The 22,786-nt window shown below is 38.3% G+C and overlaps 1 protein-coding gene across 2 annotated transcripts; it reads left to right on the plus strand.

Moving 5' to 3' along the window:
* The first annotated feature begins 1,716 nt into the window (after nt 1-1,716).
* crfb2 (cytokine receptor family member b2) lies at nt 1,717-22,700 on the plus strand. 2 transcript variants are annotated; one of them, XM_082176199.1, is made up of 7 exons: nt 1,717-1,983; nt 8,590-8,722; nt 11,717-11,886; nt 14,661-14,809; nt 17,017-17,167; nt 18,656-18,840; nt 20,016-22,700. In XM_082176199.1, exons 1-7 carry the CDS (start codon nt 1,935-1,937, stop codon nt 20,580-20,582), a joined length of 1,404 nt encoding a protein of 467 aa, XP_082032325.1. In that variant the 5' UTR covers nt 1,717-1,934; the 3' UTR covers nt 20,583-22,700. The 2 variants fall into 2 exon arrangements, with proteins under 2 accessions (XP_082032325.1, XP_082032326.1); XM_082176200.1 differs by having other exon boundaries at nt 18,731-18,840.
* Nucleotides 22,701-22,786: the final 86 nt, after the last annotated feature.

The following is a 22,786-nucleotide window of genomic DNA, read 5'->3' on the forward strand; positions in this document are numbered from 1 at the left end:
CTGTACACTTGATAGAGACTCGCAGACAGTGACATTTTGGGATGAAACTTGACGCTTTTGCAGCTTTTTGTTTGGACGTTTTCTGGAAACCGGGACTAACTAGAGATATTACAAATATGTCTCGAAATTGTATCAAATTGTCGTCATTCAGCCATGCCCATGGGAAACTTTTCTTCTGTGGACACAGTGTCTCGAAATCTTCAAATAAAGCATACCTGTCCGTGATGCATCACCTCCTGCCATGTCTGTCTTCAGGCAGTAATCATCATGAATATTCACTGAAAAAGGTTGTATATGTAATATTTTAAATTTGCCATAAAAGTGGACCATCTACTGTAATGTACTGCCTTTCTCACCACCCAGGTTACTGTCACGCCGCAGGAATGGTTTGAGTTGGGACAAACTGGTTTTCTGGCGGAGGATGTTGCCTGATTTGTCTGCAAGTGTAGCAACCATGTTCTTCTTCTTCAGAACAGTTTGTTCAGTTGCACCCTGACTGATGAAAAGAAGATGTGATCACTGATGTAGTGTAGCTTTTTCTCAACAAACAGAAAAGAAGTCGTCACATCCCATTGCCAGATGTTCTCCGGTCCTAAAAGTTAAACAAAAAACACAAACAATCTGCTTTTAAAAGATCTTTTAGAAAGAAATTCATGGTCTCTTCTGAGCCTTTGCCCAGTGATGCTTGATTTCTTTCAAGGCAACATACTCTGAAATACTTCCAATCCCATACATGAAAAAAATACATGACGTGTTGGTGATATCATATTTTATACAGACCCTTTCCGAAAAATTTGAATATCAAAACGTTAAACTTCCATAGATGATAGATTCAGGGCCCACAACTTAAACGATTTCAAGTATTTAGTTGTTTATTTGTACATAATTTGGGCTTCCAGCTCATAAAACCCACGAAAACAGGATTTCAAAAAATTTGAATATTACATGAAATCACACAGTAATTACACAGTGATACCATGGTCATTGATCCAGGTTTTGGTTATTTTGGCAGTGTGGGCAGGTGCAAATGAACAGGACAGACACACTATCACACACTCATGCTTCATCGACTCGAGCGCCGCTGGTCGTGTTCTGGTGTGACGATAGGGCACAGGATACACACACTATCGTTTTCAGCGTGATTGTAGATGGAAATGTGTAATGCAGACTGGCTTATATACAGAATACACACCTGACACTTATAAAAGTCCACTGATGATGTGTTGGAATTAACAATAATACTCAGGCTAACTAATAGTAAACAAATGATCCTTGTATGTTTGCATATGCAAAACAATTATGTATGTGTTGTGCATGAATTCATAGTTAAATAACCTAGACCTTTTGCAAACTTTTATTGTATTTTGCTTTTGTAAAAATTGTGTTCTTGCCACAGTTTATTAATTATTATTATCATTATTTTTTACATGTACAGGACACAAATGTATGTCAAATTACAACAACTGTACTAGGACAGTTGCAGAATTATATCAAAGCACAAGAAAAGAAAATTAAACTAAATATAATACAACAAATTAAAATTAGTTAATTCATTGTTAATAATAATTGGTAATATATAAAAAAAAAGAACAAATGTGGTATTTTGTGGAGGTTGAAACTATTACAATATAATTATCTCTCTAATGCCTGAGAGCGCGTGTCTCACGCTGAATGCTGCGCATGCGCACTGACGTAACGGACAAACCACGCCCATCGCCAGACTTCAAACATCAAGACAAAACCGGAAATGTTATACAAGAAAATGAAAGTGTCTGAACTCCACTCTAAAACATTTGGTTTTACAACCTCAACAGAACGCGTATAATGTCGCAGTGTTTAAACGGTGCTATGTGAGACAGTGGAGTCGAGCCTGTGGAGGATAAATCACGGCATGAGGAAAGACTGGACCGATGTTAGCCTGACAGCCTCGCGCGATGTCTGCAGTAACAAGAGCACTGGCAGCCGCTGTTCTACTTCACATCGGTGAGTGCGGCCAGTTATGATCATAATACTCTTCTGTTTAAGAGGAGACACACTACAGCTAATGACATGTATGACATCTGAAACAGGGTTATTCCATCTCAAATCAACGAATAATAATAATATACTTCTCATGCGGATTTCTTTTATTCTGAAATACATGTCGGTTATATTGTTTGGCTAATTCTTGAAAATCAATCAAAAAAAAAGTAAGCTATTCTTTATTTTGCGTCCATTCTACTAGGAATGCAAATTATATATTTTGGAGCATTAAGTGTTTGTACAAAGGAAGAACATAAAAACTAAAACCAAGTGAGTTTTGTCGTGTTGACCTTTTCACATCTCACATTAATAATCATCATGAATGAGGCATCCTTCGAAAGCTTAAACCCTTTAGTATTCATCACACTTTAACTTCTAAAAATCGTTTAAAAAAAGAAAATGGAGTAAAATAACTTACTGTAAAGTAATGAATTTGAACTATTTCATTGGATCACAGAAACAGAACTGTTGTTTTAGTGTCATAAACTGAGATTTAATCTGTACTCTATGCATGGTTAGATTTAGCTGTGTTATGTTTGAGATGATTCACAGCCACTGGTTTGCCTATCGTTCATCCACTTCTAGTAAACAAGCCATGAAATGTGTGTGTTAAAAGCTTGTGTTTTACTCTGAGGCTTTAAAAGGGTGTCGTTTGATAAGTTTGCCAGGATGAGTGTGTGGTGGCACTGGCACGATAAGCAGCTTGTGTGGTAAAGACGACAGGAAACCTGAAGAGAAGTGTAGAACCACACACACACACACACACACACACACACACACACACACACACACACACACACACACACACACACACACACACTCATCCGGCCTTCACTTCTAACACAGATGGCAGCTCATGTGGCCTTGTTTGTACAAAAGTGTGTGTGTACTTGCAGTATATTTATTTTCCCTTCAACTTCCTAGTTTTAGATACACTTCTAATGGGGGGACTTGAATTTCACACGCCTTATTGGAATATGGGTTAACATTCAGAGAATTAATCAGGTTTTTATTATCTTAATGGGGATATGATGGATAATGCATGTAATGAATAACATCCCCTTGATTCTTATCTAAAGAAATCCCTGATGGCTAGTGCTTCTGTCAGTCGATATCCCTATACTCCCGGCCAAGGTCTGTGTCGTTCTTCACTTAGAGGGGAAAAGAAGTTTAGATGAATATATATATGTGCTGCAATAACAATTTATTTATTTAATGTTTTATTTGTATAGGGACAGATACAATAAATATAGATAAAACTGTGACAACAGCCATCCAATGTGTTTATCACAGTGCTTGTAGCTAATGCTAATTAACAACAGTAATGGTGTATCAGTGTTTGTAGCTAATGCTAATTAACAACAGTAATGGTGTATCAGTGCTTGTAGCTAATGCTAATTAACAACAGTAATGGTGTATCAGTGCTTGTAGCTAATGCTAATTAACAACAGTAATGGTGTATCAGTGTTTGTAGCTAATGCTAATTAACAACAGTAATGGTGTATCAGTGCTTGTAGCTAACGCTAATTAACAACAGTAATGGTGTATCAGTGCTTGTAGCTAATGCTAATTAACAACAGTAATGGTGTATCAGTGCTTGTAGCTAACGCTAATTAACAACAGTAATGGTTAGGGGTGGCACGGTTCACAAAACCCATGGTTCGGTTCGTATCACGGTTCGGTTCGTATCACGGTTTTCGGTTCTGTACGGTTCTTGTTGTTATTTTTTCTTTTTATCTTTAACATTCCAAAAATGTACTTCAACATTTGATATATAGCTTAATTATCTAATTATTTATTTCATAAATGGGGCATGTTTGCAAAACGCAGCTTCTCATTTCCCATTTCGAAGTAATATAGTGAGTGAGCGGTCACTGTGAGGAAACTTTCAGTGGCCCCGGAGGTCCATCCATCTGTAGTGAGAGCTACGTGGGCTGTGTCGGACAGTTCTTTGTCAATTTCTCCTCGTGTCTCGTCATCATAGGCGTAATTTGCGGGTGGGACATGTCCCCAGTCCCCACCACTTTTTGCTAGGGTCGATATCTCGCGCCACAGATGTACCAATACAAATAAATAAAACATCTCCAGTTAACTAGCTAATTATTCATTTCGTTCGTTTGTTAAATAAAAAGCAATCTAGCGCTGAAATTAGTGATCAATGTGGTGCTGATACAGTGTTCTCTTGTGGCTCGCGCACACACCGCACAGTCTTCACTCGGATGAGCGCTTCAATCCGTTGAGGAGACTCTCTATTCGTTCCCGTGAAATCACAAAACAAAATTCACACAAATCTGTCCCTGCTTGATATACAACCACTGATAAACATAATCGGTTTTGATGAAAAAGAAAAAAAAAATATTAGAACTCAGAACCTATGACACGCTTGGCAAAAGTTCTGCCACTGGACCATTAAAGTACATACGTGAAACAGTCGATCTATGGATTTATTCACGTGAAAAAACGAAAGACATATAGTGGAGTAGATCTCATTAAATGTCTAAGTAAACCCAGTGTACTATTTAAATCGATTGCTGGACATCATAATGTTATTCTACATACTTCCGATTTAGCATTGTATTAGCACGGGCACGAGGCTACATTGCGTATGCGTCGAACCGTGCGACGCACACACGCACCGAACCGAGACAAGCGAACCGAACGGTTCAGATGTTTTTTCATGTACCGTGCCACCCCTAGTAATGGTGTATCAGTGTTTGTAGCTAACGCTAATTAACAACAGTAATGGTGTATCAGTGTTTGTAGCTAACGCTAATTAACAACAGTAATGGTGTATCAGTGTTTGTAGCTAACGTTAATTAACAACAGTAATGGTGCATCAGTGTTTGTAGCTAACGCTAATTAACAACAGTAATGGTGTATCAGTGTTTGTAGCTAACGCTAATTAACAACAGTAATGGTGTATCAGTGTTTGTAGCTAACGCTTATTAACAACAGTAATGGTGTATCAGTGTTTGTAGCTAACGCTTATTAACAACAGTAATGGTGCATCAGTGTTTGTAGCTAACGCTAATTAACAACAGTAATGGTGTATCAGTGTTTGTAGCTAACGCTAATTAACAACAGTAATGGTGCATCAGTGTTTGTAGCTAACGCTAATTAACAACAGTAATGGTGTATCAGTGTTTGTAGCTAACGCTAATTAACAACAGTAATGGTGTATCAGTGTTTGTAGCTAACGTTAATTAACAACAGTAATGGTGCATCAGTGTTTGTAGCTAACGCTAATTAACAACAGTAATGGTGTATCAGTGTTTGTAGCTAACGCTAATTAACAACAGTAATGGTGCATCAGTGTTTGTAGCTAACGCTAATTAACAACAGTAATGGTGTATCAGTGTTTGTAGCTAACGCTTATTAACAACAGTAATGGTGTATCAGTGTTTGTAGCTAACGCTAATTAACAACAGTAATGGTGTATCAGTGTTTGTAGCTAACGCTAATTAACAACAGTAATGGTGTATCAGTGTTTGTAGCTAACGCTAATTAACAACAGTAATGGTGTATCAGTGTTTGTAGCTAACGCTAATTAACAACAGTAATGGTGTATCAGTGTTTGTAGCTAACGCTAATTAACAACAGTAATGGTGTATCAGTGTTTGTAGCTAACGCTAATTAACAACAGTAATGGTGTATCAGTGTTTGTAGCTAACGCTAATTAACAACAGTAATGGTGTATCAGTGTTTGTAGCTAACGCTAATTAACAACAGTAATGGTGTATCAGTGTTTGTAGCTAACGCTAATTAACAACAGTAATGGTGTATCAGTGTTTGTAGCTAACGCTAATTAACAACAGTAATGGTGCATCAGTGTTTGTAGCTAACGCTAATTAACAACAGTAATGGTGTATCAGTGTTTGTAGCTAACGCTTATTAACAACAGTAATGGTGTATCAGTGTTTGTAGCTAACGCTAATTAACAACAGTAATGGTGTATCAGTGTTTGTAGCTAACGCTAATTAACAACAGTAATGGTGTATCAGTGTTTGTAGCTAACGCTAATTAACAACAGTTTTGGTGTATCAGTGTTTGTAGCTAACGCTAATTAACAACAGTAATGGTGTATCAGTGTTTGTAGCTAACGCTAATTAACAACAGTAATGGTGTATCAGTGTTTGTAGCTAACGCTAATTAACGACAGTAATGGTGTATCAGTGTTTGTAGCTAACGTTAATTAACAACAGTAATGGTGTATCAGTGTTTGTAGCTAACGTTAATTAACAACAGGAATGGTGTATCAGTGTTTGTAGCTAACGCTAATTAACGACAGTAATGGTGTATCAGTGTTTGTAGCTAACGCTAATTAACGACAGTAATGGTGTATCAGTGTTTGTAGCTAACGCTAATTAACAACAGTAATGGTGTATCAGTGTTTGTAGCTAACGTTAATTAACAACAGTAATGCTAGCGATGAGAAACAGCGTCTTATTAGAGAGATGTGGATGTGTTTGCTCACGTTTATTTATTCAGCACTTTATATTCAATTCAATTCAAATCATATTTATTTGTATAGCACAATACAATACACATAGCCTAGTCCATATTACCATTTACAGTGATCTGTTATCAGAGGGCTCTGTCTAAGATATGTATTTCAGAAATATACATATACAAAATCACAGTTAGCTAAAAAAGTATTAATTTAAACACTGTAATAATATTAAAGGGCAGAAACAATGAGTTTACTGAAGTAATGAATAGGCCTACTTGTTTGTTAACAAATGATTATGACAAATGTAGCATTGGTGCAACTTTATGCAATAGATTGCTTTAAAATCAGCAGCTTTACAGTATTAAACATGACAAACAGTGTCAGTGTCACATCAGTTATAAAGCGGCTCATGTTTTGACTCGCGTCTGAACAGAAGAAATGAAGATTGACTCCTCAGAGGAGGCGGAGCCTCAAAGCCACACCCACCTATGACATCATCACCACGGACCAATGGCAGCTCAGAGGTGTTTAACTTTGAAGTTTAGTTCACTTTGGAAAGCGGTTTAGAATTCCCGAAACGTCCCTGAATCCCGTCCGCTGTTCTGAAGCGCGCTCCACTTCATCAGATGGACTAGAGACTGAACAGACTCTTGATTTTGACCGTTCCACTTCGCTCTTTCTTCCCCCGTTACCTTCTGATCCATTATTTACATTTCACTCATTATTCTTATTTATTATTTACATTTTATTCCTTCTGAATTTGTTTGATGCGTCGTTCTAAATGCCTTTAGCTTGGGCTGTTGGAGGAAACATATAGCCTACAATTGCACAAACAAGTAAGATATCAATGCTGTAAACCATGACTGTGCAACAAACATTCAGCGGTTCAATCTCTAAATAATTCATATACTCTAGAGTTGTGTGTGGGGGTGGGTGTGAATTAAGATCTATGAACGTCACTATGAGCCTATGAACCAAACCTTTTACAATTGTGCCCAAAAAGTTCAATCTTGGTCTCATCCGACCACAAGACATGGTTTTGGAAGAGCAGATAAGACATAAGACATTTGTTTTTGCCAAGTTTTTGGATGTTTTGTTCAGTCAGAACAGGCCTGCGTCTCATAGAGGATACGAGAGATAATCGTCACATGTAGGGAGTAAACACTCTCTGTAACTCTTTGTAATGTCGCTGTCGGCCTCTTAACAGACCCGCGTTCACTTGTTTATTGCCTTGGGAAATGTCGTAGCCTCACTTGAGCAATGCCTTCCAGCTCTGAGATGTTAGTGAGCTCGTTGTGTCCATGGCTCTTGAAGTATCATGAAACTAAGAAGATGTCAGAAAAGTCTTACAGCAGCAGCTGACAGCAGCAGCTTTATCTGAAGGGTTTCACTGTTTCACATGAGCTTGATGATTAGCTCATCCTCAACACACACACAGAAACCGACTCGTGCAGTTACAGTACTTTATTAGTACTTTGGGTTTGGGGGTGAAATGTTACAAGGCCAAGGTCATGGTGTGAAAAAGGCTAGTTTTAGGTTTTATTTTATTTTAATTACATTTCATGATCAATCAGCAACTAGAAATAATCGAAGTAACCCGTTATGCAATCATTTAAAAGTCCCCCTTTAGTCAATTATTTTATCCCTTAAAACTCCTCTTTGATCACCAAAATTGTAACTCGACACCTCATTTAGTATGCGCGGTTCTATGAATATGCAAATTCGCCCCGCCTCCACTCACTCACTCAGCTCAGAGATCCACTGGTTGACGATCACACGTTGATCTGATTGGTTACAAGGTAGTTTGTGACGTCAGAAACACCAGCGATTTCAAAGTGTGTGTTTGAGACTGTCTTTGGTTCACTGCAGTTTTAAGGAGGAAATACTCAGCAATGCTGTCGACTTATGAACTTACACATAGTTTGTCTTAAAGCAGATTAAAAACACCACATAAACACATAAACTACATTAAAAGCTTCACCACAGTGGGACATTTCTCCTTATGTAGAACCTTTTTGGCATGAAGTATTCTTTAAACTTGAGCCAGGAACCCAGTGTAGAATTGAAAAACTTGAGTATTTTATAACTTTATCTAAATATTTGTTCTCCTTCTGAAGCATTATGCATGGACATCCCTGCCCCGGTACATCTGGTCCTATCTTCCCAGTATTTCGTCCACTTATTGTCCTGGGAAAAGGGTCCCGGATCTCCTGATGGCGTCCACTTCTCCGTCAAAATACGGACACTCAGGTATAATCTGACTTTCACACACACACAGCACAGCAGAACATCATATACACTAGCCATTAGTCTTAATCAGACACTGTTGGAAGTAAGTGACCGTATTAAAGTATTAATTATTTCTGCATAACAATAAATCAGAAAGAAAGACGTCCTGTATGGCATACGCACAAGCAGTAAATGAGAAACAGGCTCTGAAACAGATTGGTTGTGAAAGTGTGTGTGAATGAGCGAGCGAGCGCTGGGAGCAGAGAGAGGTGAGGTCATTATATGGAGATGATTGGGCATTTCCCTGAAGTTCCCCAATTACACAGGACCTGGAGATTTATTGCAATCCTAATCCTTGAGCCTGAGGTTAGTCATCAGTCACTGTGAATGAAAAGCGCATGAGAGAGAAAACGGGCTAAATCATGTGGCATGACTGACACTCTTACAAATAAATCTTCCAAAAGGGTTTTTTCCACAACAATGCCATATAAAAACAACGATGTTTGGTTCCCCAAAGAGCCTTTCATTGGTCAGATCTTTAAAGAATAATGTTTTCTTAGTGTGAAGAACATGTGAACCTTTCAGCTAAAGACCCTTTCTTCATTAGTGACTCCGTGGATGATTCTTCATGGAACCATCGATGCCAATAAAGAGCCTTTATTTTTAAGAGTGTAGTTGCGACTGTAAATCATACACAGGCTGGTTATTAGCACCTGTAACAATGATTAATAAAGGCCCTTTCACATATGGCTGGGAATCCATTCCTTAAAGAATCGATTAGAGAGTCGTTTCCAAAGTGTGGACCTGATTTCATGAAGGGGAATCGACTCCTCATTCAGAATCTGTTTCATTTCAGCAAAGCTTATTATTAACTCGCCTCTCGCTAATAGTGATTAGAAGTCCGATTCATTTCCACCAAAAGGTTCTTTCGGCTAGTTCCTTTCAATGAACCAGATCAAAAAACAATTTAAAGGTAATTTTTTTGGCTATGTTGTCCACAATTTAGAGCGCTGCCCGGATTTGGATATAATAGACCATGACGTAATCGAGGGTCTTCATCTTATTCCCATTTCAAATAAAATGCTAGTTTTTTTTAACCTTTCTTTCTAATAGCTGATGATAATTCTGAAAGAAAGCATGTTAAGAGCATAGATTACAGTAAAAAACACAAGTTCCACATGCATCTGATTGACAGATAAACCACACACTCTTATATCAGGGCTGTTGTTAATGTTCTGGATGTTTTATTTTAGTCCAGTCATTTTTAGCCAAAATGGGGGTCAACCTTGAACAAATTGCAGCAGAAGCAAACTCAACTGATTTTGTATCCTCAATATGTCCTGAGTAAGGGGGAAAAAAAGTCCAGAAGAATCCCATTAGGGGGAAGTTTCGAAAAAGACCCAAATATAGCCTATTCATACGCCTATTCATTATTTTCTCACGTGAATAGGGTAAAACAATTTAACCATTAGATATCACCATGAAAATTACTGAGTTGATTACTTGCATCAAGACAAACAAAAAATGTATTACAAGTTTTTTGAAATTGTTTGTTAACATGGTCAAACGGTGCATAATCTAATTATGTGCTAATTTGCATAAATACCACAACAGATCTAAACATTGTCAACAAGATTCAACAAGACATTTTCACCTGGCTATACCCCCAGGTGAAAATGTCTTGTTGAATCTTGTTGACACATAACAGTAAAATATTAATGTTACGGTCTGAATGGAACCCATTACGGCTACCCATGAGCATTAATATATAGAGGCAGGAAGAACCAGCCTTTATTAATTATTATTGCAGAGATGGGGTTTGGGGTCTGGGTCTGTGGGACTGTTTCTGGGGATTCACTTTTTATTTTACCTACCTTTTGTCTTCTGCATTCTCCTTACCATTGTCTCCTGTTCCTCCCTCAGACTCGTCCCCCAGAAACAGTCCCACGGACCCAACCCCAAACCCCATCTCTTAAAAATGAATAAAGGCTGGTTTCTAAAGTACTTCTTCCTGCCTCTATGTATTAGTGCTCATGGGTAGCCTAAATGTGTTCCATTCAGACCTTAACATTAAGTATTTTACTGTTATGTGTCGTCAAGATTCAACAAGACATTTTCGCCTGGGGGTATAGCCAGGTGAAAATGTCTTGTTGAATCTTGTTGACAATGTTTAGATCTGTTACGTACGCACATACGTAATTAGATTATGCACCGTTTGTCCATGTTAACAAACAATTTAAAAAAAACGTGTAAAACATTTTTTGTTTGTCTTGATGCAAGTAATCAACTCAGTAATTGTCATCGTGATATCTAATGGTAATTTTTTTTTACCCTATTCACGTGAGAAAGAGAATGAATAGGCGTATGAATAGGCGATATTTGGGTCTTTTTCTAAACTTCCTCCTAATGGGATTCTTCTGGACTTTTTTTTTTCTTTACTCAGGACATATTGAGGATACAAAATCAGTTGAGTTTGCTTCTGTTGCAATTTGTTCAAGGTTGACCCCCATTTTGGCTAAAAATAACTGGACTATTTTAGTGTCCAGTTTAATTCAGTGCAAAGCATACAGTTAAAGTAAAGTAAAATACACATGTATTTTAGACACTCATATCTGGTTCCATCCATGCAATAACTGCATGTCCACGAAGAAGCGTTTTTCTTTAGGGTTTACTGTTGGGTTATGAGCTATGGCCCATTTCAGGGACAATGCAGCCAAAATTACAATTTAAAATGTTGTAGAAATGTATGCAAAGGCATGAGAAGGCAACTCTCCACGACCTTAATCCTGTAGCCATGGCGAGATTAGGATCCTGCAATCGAAAACACAAACCAAGAATCAAAAACAACAGTGAGGACTCGAACAGCCCTAGTTTCACACCGAAAACAACAGTGAGGACTCGAACAGCCCTAGTTTCACACCGAAGATGATGTTGAACAGATAGTGTCACTGGGTGAGTGTGTTGATTATGTCTGGATGGACGCTTGTTCTAACTGTGAATGTGTTTGTGTTGCAGTGGGACAGAAGTGGTGGTGAAGGAGTGTGAGAATGTGACGTCTCCTCTGCGATGTAATCTCACTGAAGCCTTATCCGATGCGGAGGAAACCTATTACGTCAATGTGTCCGCTTCTCTGGGCAATCACACCTCGAATTCCAGCTGCGACCCATTCCAACCCATTCTGAACAGTAAGAGATTTCTATCTACATGAACCACGAAACATGGCCACTGCACACACCAGCGATTGTGTTGACAATCCAATGGCATCCATCTTATTTTTAATGTGAGAGCAGAGCGGCTATTTGTAAATTAAGCGTGTCCAGGCTTTCGAAGGTGAGGAACTTAAATACACCGTGATAATGAGGAGATGACGAACAGGTGTGATGAGCTGATGAGTGTCCATGGCAACCGATGAGTGGCAGGAAAATCAAACAAAGGAACACATGATGAATGAAAACAAACTGAAAGTCCATGAAAGTGAAACTAAAGATGAATAAGTCCAGATAACTGACAGAATCTACTCAATCTTTTGATCAAAATATACTTAAAACTATAGTTAAGTAATCTATATTGTAGGTTTAATCTTTTGATTGAGAAGCCTATTAAATACTTTTTCACAGTTTTACATAGTCTTATAAACTTACATTGTTTGAACATATTGATTTATAAAGAAAACATTCATAATTCTGAGTATCTGAATTTTTGTGTAGTCCACTGCTAATGTACATAGGAAGTGGACTACACTGTACATTTAACTAAAGTTAAAGGTATATTTCAAGTATAAAAATGTATACCTAAATAGGAAGTGTAATTATAGTTCACTATATATGATTTTACACTGATGTTAAGTTTACCTAAAGAAAATGCACAAGTATAAAACTACTAAACTAGTAGTTTACTGAGAGTATACTTCAGTGTACTTTCATAAACTAAAACATTTACTACATGTAAAGGTGCGTTGTGTAATATTTAGGAGGATCTGTTGACAGAAATGCAATATCATATACATAACTATGTTTTTAGTGGTGCGTAAAGACCTTACATAATAACCCGTCATGTTTTTATTACCTTAGAATGAGGCGTTTCTCTCTACACACACCGCGGGTCTCATCAACATCAACATGTTTCTACGGTGGCCCTGAACGGACAAACTCGTTTCGTCACTGTGTTGTTCTTCATGCAAAGAAGCTATAGCTAAAGTCAGCGAATAAAACACTTGTCTCAGACAACGACATCACTTCCTGTCAGCCACCGTAACTTCTGTTGGCTGCAATTCACAACCTCACCACTAGATGCCGCTAAAACTTACACACTGCACCTTTAACCGATAAGTTCCGCTTAACCGATAACTTATCGGTATACCGACAGTATACCGATAAGTTCACTTGTAGTATATTTGCATACACAAGGAATGTACTTGAGAAGTACTTGTGTACTCAAAGATTACTTTTATACACTGAAAAGTGGACCAGTTTAGTATTGAAACACTGACAAGTATACTTTAAAATATACTTGAACTTTCCTTAACTCTTTCCCCGCCAGCATTTTTTTGAAAAGTTGCCAGCCACCGCCAGGGTTTTTGACGATTTTCGCTAAATTTTAATGGCCCACAGAATATTTTGTTCTATGAATATATGAACATGCTACATATCAAAATAAAGATCTGAGCGTCTGCTTTTAAACAAAAAAAAATATATATTTTATCTTCATTTTTTCTTTTTTTATTGCCACTTGAACATAGATAGGTTTTGTCAAAAACACAACATTCTGGACAAAAAGCTGAGAAAAAGGCATTTTTATCAAACAAGTGCATTTTCAAGCAGAATACATTCAGATGTCTTTCCCATCATATATAAAACCTTCCAAAATAAATTACAATTATAAATAAATATAAAATATATAAAATTTAGGCACTGTAATTTGCTTTTGAGTGGTACACTGAGTAACATTTCCCAGGATGTGGAAACATTTCCCCCTCGCTGTGTTCTACCTGTAAATAATTATATGAATAATTGGAATTACTTTCAATAAAAAAGACATAGATACACACACACACACACACACACACATACATTATATATATATATATATATATACACACAGGTGAAACTCGAAAAATTTGAATATCGTGCAAAAGTTTATTTATTTCAGTAATTCAACTTAAAAGGTGAAACTAATATATTATGTAGACTCATTACATGCAAAGTGAGATATTTCAAGCCTTTATTTGTTATAACTTTGATGATTATGGCTTACCATAATATAGCTTATGAAAACCTTTTCACAATATTCTAATTTAGAATTTGGGGTTTACATAAGATGTAAGCCATAATCATCAATTTTTGCACGATATTCTATATCTATAGTTCCACCTGTAAATACATATTACAGTGTGGTAAATGTGCACAAAGAGAGAAACAATTTGGGCATTACACGCTCATATTTGCCTACATGCACACTCACACACAAACATTATAGTGTTTATATATATATATATTATCCAACATTGTGCATAAAGATATTTCTGTGACATGAACATCTCTCTCACTAACTACTTCGTCCCGATCAGATTCAGAATGATCAAATAAGGAGTGATCGGACTCCGAGTCCATCAACACCTCCAGTACTTGATCAGCCGTAAACCTCTTCATTTCAGATATTTTGACCTAACGTTACATTCTCGCTACTCCATTCATGTTTGAGCCGATCGCAGTCGGTTTCTTTGATCAAAAAGTTCCGTACTCTTTCAGAGCATGCGCGCGGGTCTTCCTTACCGTATACCACCTAAAACACGGATACCCGGAAAATTCCGTGTTTGGAGGGGAAGCGCTTTTTCATAAAGCCCGGAAAATTCCGTGTTTGGCGGGGAAAGAGTTAAGAATACTTGAAGTTAGCTAATAGTTTGTGAGGGTAGCAGTGCTGTATAGTGTGTGTAATGTGTTGTTTCTGTGTTCTCCTGAAGCTATGATGGAGGCGCCACTGCTGTCCGTCGCCGCGTGTAATCGCACGCTCTGTGTGAGTCTCAGAGCTCCTACTGAGAAACTGCAGGACGTTTACAATTCACACAGGTTTGAATATAGACTGGTGGTCAGCAGTGAAGATGGAGCAGAGGTGAGAGGACAGCTGAGCACTTTACATGCTGCATCTTTAATACTGTATACTTTATACTTTAATACAGTATATACTTGCTCATTCGACCACACTGTACTGGCACTTCATCAACATTATCCAGGCACGTATTCTGGGAGTTATTTGCTTTTCAGAGCGTATCAAACATGTGTGTAATCACCTGATCAGCTCAATAGACATGAGCTAACAGTGCTGAAGGCGAGACACTACACTACAGCACTCATCAGACTATCATGGGTTATTGTGTAGGATATTTCACAACGAAAATCACTCCACATTGTACACTTTTAAGTATCTGCTAATGCCAAAGTTCAGTATCTTCCTAAAACAACAATAGAAATATGATTCAGCTCATAAGTACATCTCATAACTGAAGATGAGTTTGTAGTGTCACCTTTGACTTGCTCATCAGTGTTTAATCAGTGTGTAAAACTGCTTAAAAAATTTGTTGTACTAACAAACACAGTGTGCAAACATTTCATTTGACAAGTGTCATTAATATGAAAAAAATATGAGAAAGGAAAATATTGAGCGAGGAAGGGATGAAGGAGATGGAAATGAAAATGTGACTGATAACTTATTAAATAAAAGCATATGTGGGATATTTACATAGACACTTACAAAGATATTTACAAAGATAATAAATCACAATATATGTGATTGCAGACCTTTGTAAATGTTTAAAATCGCAGTACGTTTTAGTGGCTGAAGAATCATGATAATATGGCGTTGTGGTGAATCTGCCCGTCGTTATCTCGTTATTAGTTCATTTGACCTCACCTGAGGCCCGAAACATGATGGAAGTTGAACAAACTCTGGGTTACAGGATTAGTTTCCAGTTGACCAATCCAGTCAGGCTTTGAGTTCATGGAGTGTGAGCACATGAAAGTGTGACATCATCAGTGAACAGCCAATCGTATGCCTGGAAACTGTGATTCACTTCTCGCAAGAGAGTCGGCAAGATTCACTTCTCTTTTCTGCCGAGGATTAAGAGATTGAAGAATATGGAGTATATTAATGCATTTACTCAGCGAGGAAATATCTTACTATATCAGTGCAAGGGAAAGTTATGAAGTAAGTTTATATAGTTGATAATATATATATATATATATATATACACAGAGACTCACATGTAGTCATTTATAAAGCTTTATCTACCGATTCACAATCTTATTTATATTACCTGAATATATTTATGTTCATTTGAACTAAACACTTAATAATAATAATTGTTCAACTAAACGTAATGGATTACGGGTATCTTAATTATCTAAATCATTTAAAAGAATTATAATAAATAATCATCGCTAAAAGCCAGACATTTTTGTCTTTAAAAATCTTTTACCTAATGTGGAGCAGAAACTGGGGAGTGGCTTTACTGTGTCAGACACGTGTCACTTCCAGTTTGGGTCTGCGATCTCTTACGATCTAATGACAAACGCTTTCACGGTGCCGTAACCCCAGACTAAGCTGAAACACAGCTGGCGATCACCTAAACCGGCTTCGTGGTATCGGCCCAGCTCTCCCTTCTTTTCCTCTGTCCTTCCCTGTCTGTCGGTCCTCTGAAGTTCCATTAGATCATTTAATCAACTCTCTCGTTCGAGGTCTTTCAGCAAAAAAACGAATCTTTAGTCACGTCATGTTGTTCATTTGAGTGGAAAAGCCGAATTCCCTGAAAACATCCACCTATGCAATCTTTGATCATATTCTGAATGACTCGTCTCTCTGCGTGTCTAATGCAAATGTTTGCTACTGTCTTCGTTCTAATGATTTGTTATCTTAAAGTTAAAGGGACAAAAGGCTTTAAAAATAAAACTTGGAATAATTTAGCAAACATCTTAAAGCTGACTGTGCCTCATCACTGAACGAGTTTAGGTTACATTTAACCGATTATGTGTTTTATCCTTTGGTAAACTGGCGTTGTGGTCCTTGATTGTGTTTTGATGTGTATTTGTATGTTCATGTTTTTGCAGCTGCTTTCTTGGCCAAGTCACTCTAGTAAAAGAGATTTTAATCTCAATGAGTTTTTAACCTGATTAAATAAAGAATGAATGAAAATTAGGAAATCATTAAAATGCAACGACAGACGAAAGTTTATGAGTGACTTCTCACGGCTCTTTTTAACAGTTGTGTGTGCATTATTTAATATGTTATGTGTTGTAATTGCTGCTGTTTGTGTTGACTGGTAGTTTGAGCAGAAGATTGAAGGGTTGAGGACCGTGACCCTTGAAGATCTGGCCCCTGGCCGAAGGTACTGTGTGAATGTCAGGATCGTGAATCGCAGCACACCACACAGAGATCCAGTGTGTGCCGACGTCCCTCGCTCCACTGATGTCTCAGGTATTCAGTTTTCTCCAGACTCTAACCCTATTAGACTGATACTGCAGATTCAATATAATGGGCAAGTAAAGTGCATCAGATAATCATGTCCTCGACAGCTGCTTCTAAACTGAAAGTTGATGAATTGGATGAATTGCATGAGACTGTCACCCAAACCCAGCTGTGATTCGTGAAGTTACGGCCCAGTTGTTCAAAAGTTGAATCTGGATTGGAGTGATCTGGATTTGGAAATCCCATGTTTTGCAATCCAGGATCCGGGAAGCCATCTTAGTTTTGTGCTGGTTTTTCAAAGCGTCATTGGATTGGATCACCTTGATCCTGATATTAACAGATCTGGATTTCCAGTGGGACTTAATTGCACAAAGCTTTATATAGAAACAACAGGCAGAACAACCGTCAGCATCGGGTCACTTGAGAGGAAACTGCACAATACAATGATACAAACACCTTCCCTTCCTGTTTCATGTTCTTTTAAACAGTTAGAGGCCTCATCTGACCCACGACAAATGAATATAAATATGCATTCAGTGAGGGTTGAAGCTACTGGTTCGTCTCTGATGATTGTGTTGTCATAATACCCAGTGATAAATGACAGTTAAAATCAAACATATTATTTTTGACAACTGTTTGGAGATAATGTTATGGGAGGGGAAAATCTACATTTATTATTCTAGGCTTAACAAATCCTTAGCTACTTTATCACTGTAATTGCTGAATAAATCAAGCACAAAATATAAATGTGTGTATATGTAATATACAGTATGTGTCAGGCAAAAACAAGAAGGAAGCATCTAAACGCAGCAATATTATTAATTAATAACAAAAAAACTAAGAGAATCCAAACAGTAGCAAAGGTGTGGCAGTGCAAACACTGAAGAAGCTGATGCTGTACATACACAGTGAAAGATAGTCAACAGAACAGGGAACAGGTGTGAAGCTATGGTAACCATGGCAACTGAGAATGAATGAGAACTAATGCTGTGTTCACACCAAACGCGAATAGAGCGTCTGGCGCGAGTGATTTCAATGCTCAATGTCAATGTAAAGATGCGTTTACGCGCGAATGAGGCGTGGCGTGGTGGACGCGAATTCGCCTCATTCACGCGTCCAGTTCACGCGAATGATGCGAATTGAGCGTCTGGCGCGAATGATTTTATTTGGTGCTTTTTGTGCATTCACGCGTTTGACGCGAATTCGCGTCTGACGCCCGAGTTGAAAAATCTGAATTTTGCCGTCTGTTCGCGCTGCGTTCACCAATCAGGAACCTGCTTGCTGCTGTCACGTGGTGAAGTGACGGGATAAACTCCCGCCCGGAGTCACTCATTCAAAATGGAGTATAGCAATATAGCAGAATATAATATTCAATATAGCAGTAAACTGAGTATCACTAGAAAGTGAGAATCACTAGAAAGAGCACCAACAGTGGTATCCGTACCACAGTTTGAAACATTGATAGTTTTTCAATATTTAATGTTTTGTGTGTTTCAGATGCAGTGATCTCTGTCGTCCAGTGTTGTGTGTGTGTGTGTGTGTTCCTGAAGTCCAGTGTTTTGTGTGTTTCAGATGCAGTGATCTCTGTCGTCCTGTGTCTGCTGACGCTGCTGTTAGTGATGTGTTCTCCGAGACTGATCTCTCGCTGCTTCTGTCTGAAGCCGCCGCTTCCAGCTGTCCTGGTGAGAGCAACACACTCTACATGACGCAGGACATGTTAGATTTGATGAAGTGATGCAGGAGAGTAATATCTGGACTCGGATCGAAGGCCTGGATCTGTGTTCTCTGTCAGAATATATCCCTTTTACAGTGGGAGAACAAGTATTTGATTCACTGCCGATTTTGCAGGTTTTCCCACTTACAAAGCATGTAGAAGTCTGTAATGTTTATCATATGTACTCTTCAACTGTGAGAGACGGAATCTAAAACAAAAATCCAGAAAATCACATTGTATGATTTTTAAGTAATTAATTTGCATTTTATTGCATGACATAAGTATTCGATGCATCAGAAAAGCAGAACTTAATATTTGGTACAGAAACCTTTGTTTGCAATTACAGAGATCATACGTCTCCTGTAGTTCTTGACCAGGTTTGCACACACTGCAGCAGGGCTTCTGGCCCACTCCTCCATACAGACCTTCTCCAGATCCTTCAGGTTTCGGGGCTGTCGCTGGGCCATACGGACTTTCAGCTCCCTCCAAAGATTTTCTATTGGGTTCAGGTCTGGAGACTGGCTAGGCCACTCCAGGACCTTGAGATGCTTGTTATGGAGCCACTCCTTAGTTGCCCTGGCTGTGTGTTTCAGGTCGATGTCATGCTGGAAGACCCAGCCACGACCCATCTTCAATGCTCTTACTGAGGGAAGAAGGTTGTTTGCCAAGATCTCGCGATACATCTTCCTCCTCGCCGCTGCTCACTTCGTCTTAACTTAAAGTTACTTAGAGACAGAACAGTGCAAATGTGCAAAAAACATTGGCAACGCTTTACAATAAGGTTCATTAGTTAACATGAACTAATAATAACCAATACTTCTACAGCATTTATTAATCTTAGTTAATATTAATTTCAATATTTACTAATACGTTATTAAAATCAAAGGTTGTATGTGTTAACATTAGTTAATGCACTGTGAACTAACATGAAGAAACAATGAACAGCTGTATTTATATTAACTAACATTAACAAAGATTAATAAATACTGTAACAAATGTATTGCTCATTGTTAGTTCATGTAAGTTAATAATTAAACTAATGTAAACTAATGAACATTAATATAAAGTGTTAGCATAACATCGCCTCATCAGCTCAACTTCTGTCATTCTGACCCTGTATAACCAATGCCTGTTGTTTTCCAGAGCTCGATCGAGAGCGGGAATAAAGTCCTTCTCTTCACTCCCGCTGAGCTCATCAACACACTCTTTGAGGACAGAGACTCGGTCCAGAAGACGAAGAGCAGCGGCGAGGAGGAAGACGAGGAGGAGAGCGTGAAGTACGAGAGAATAGTGGCACACTATCTGGACGCTCGTGGTTCCCCTCTGCTGGTTTTCCCAGTGTCCTCTAGCTGTGAGTGGAGTGGCGATGTTCACGCGAGCCTCAGCTCCTCCACAGACGCTCAGAGTCTGATTGTGTTTGAGCCGACAGCTTCTCCTCAGGGAACGAGTCCTCCTCAGAGCTCCAGCATCGCTCTGCACACACATGAGGACGACGGAGAGAACGCTGCGGATGTGAACCTGTTCTCAGTGACCATACCAGGAGTTTCTGCTGAACCTGAAGAAACCTGCTGTGTTATAGACGAGCTGCTGTTATATCCTCAGAACCAGTTACTGACCCATCCACAGTCACTGAACTCCACTGGGAAACACATTCCAGAGGAAGAAGAGGAAGACAATGATGAATGTTCAGGGTACTTGAGTCGAAATTAGGTTCCTGGGAAATGAACTAAATCCTCTGCATTATTGAGAGTAGACGTGAGAATATTAAAGGACACGCAAGCATATAAAGATGATTCATGTATTTTTATACTTTTTTAAAGTTTTTTTTTTATTGTTCTTGTTTTTTTAGTGTCGTTTTGAATATGCATTCTGATGGAGATGATGACGTACAAACATTATTCTTATTGCCGGATGAGGAACAGAAAGTGTTTATCTCAAACATAATTTCATATTCATTTATTGAGTCATTTTTCCAGTATTCTTGGATATGTTTAGGTCTCCAGGACCGTTCACACCATAGACAATAACTATAAAGTTTAAATAATTGTTCTAATTCTTTGAGAACTGTGGAGTTCACATCACATCACAACTATAACTTTAACAATAACTACAACTATAACTATAACTATAACAAGAACTAAAACTATAACTAAGGCCCCATTTACACTGCATGGTTCGTGACCCAATTCCGATTTTTTCCTCTCATGTGGCACAGATCGGATATGACCGGCGAACGTGTAAGCAGGAAAAAAGCACATGGATTCTGATATTCTCAGATCGGTTTCAGGCCTCACTCATATGTGGAAATAAATCGGATATGAATCGGATACGTGCATTTGCGTGTGCCATGTAAGCAGACAAATCGGATATTCCCCAGTAAATGTGAGTTGTACGTCATTAAAAAAGGGACGTCAACTCAGGTGGACACCAACTGCGATCACATTATTAATGGCGCGATGGAGGACGAAGGCTCAATACAGTGAAGTCATTTTTTCTCCGCCTTACGAGAGCAATGTTTTGCTGACCTTTGAAAATAGTGCGGAAAGCAAAACACTGCATAATTAGAGATGCGCGGATGAGCTCCAACGTCACCCGAATCAAATCATCCACCCGCACCAATAATTTTCTCTGATTTAAGTCTGTGCACCCGATGGTCAAATTACTATTATTCTTATGTGTTGTTACGCGTGAGGATAAATGGATGATCATCTCCTTCAACAGCGGACTCAAGGCGACGGTTGATGATCTCTAATGGTAACATAATACACTGATGAATGAGCGCTGCTTTTAAATGAACATTTCTTTAAAACAAAATTTATTTGACAGAATTTCATTTTCTTAATGGCATAAACAGGCTTTACTCCTTTGAAACTTAATCTGGAATGGAACATATATGCTCATATTTTAGAGAATGTAGGCTAGTTATTTTCGTTAATGATTTATCATATCCACCCGCGACCCACCCGAAATTAATGTTATTTTTATTACTTGACCCGCCCGCGGATATAACCGCGATCCGCGCATCACCATAATAATTTTTTCTGCTTCTGCATCCATTGCATATCGAGCTGTTTTACTTCATTTTCCGGGTCAGAACGTCTACATTGGGTTGTTTTGGCAGTGTATAGTGTAAATGCAAATATCGGATACGGGTCAGTTTTAAAAGATGATGTAAGCGGGTCGTCAAAAAAAATCGGATATAGTCAGCAAATCGGAATTGGGCATCAAGACCTGCAGTGTAAATGCAGCCTATAACAATAACTATAACTATAACGACACCAGAATCACACAATTTCTTTACAGCTGATGAATGTTAGAAAGTTTTCCCGAAGCTCAAACAGTGGAGCGCTGGCGCTCGCGACACCAAGGTCATGGGTTCGATTCCCAGGGAAAGCAATGTGTTCTTGAAATGCACTGTAAGTCGCTTTGGATAAAAGCCTCTGCCAAATGCATAAATGTAAATGTAAAAACCATCAGAATCCATCCGAGTTTAAAAAGCACGTAGACGACAAAACGTGTTTGTATAGTTCTGGTTATTGGTGTGAACGGGTATTAAATCTTGTGCTGCCGTTCATTACGAACAAAGAAAGACATCCGTCTGTTGTTACTGATGATATTTTCAATATCAATTAAATCTTATTTTTTATTTAAAATATACATGGAGCAGATCTTTACTGTAACTGTAACCTGCTATACTGTGGAGTGTTCGGCATTATATCACACATTTCTGTACGGCTGCTCTGAAACAGTGTGTATTGTGAAAGGCTATACAAATAAAACTGACTTGTCTTGTGCACAGAAGTGTAACATTAAACACCTTTAACCATGTATGATCTGTAAATCTGCTGAAATCAGGATCAGATCTCCTCCAACATCTGCAACACGAGTACAGATGCAGACAGAAGGACGTGTGT

This window comes from Leuciscus leuciscus (genome assembly GCF_965113295.1).
Source record: "Leuciscus leuciscus genome assembly, chromosome: 7".
Classification (NCBI taxonomy): domain Eukaryota; kingdom Metazoa; phylum Chordata; class Actinopteri; order Cypriniformes; family Leuciscidae; genus Leuciscus; species Leuciscus leuciscus.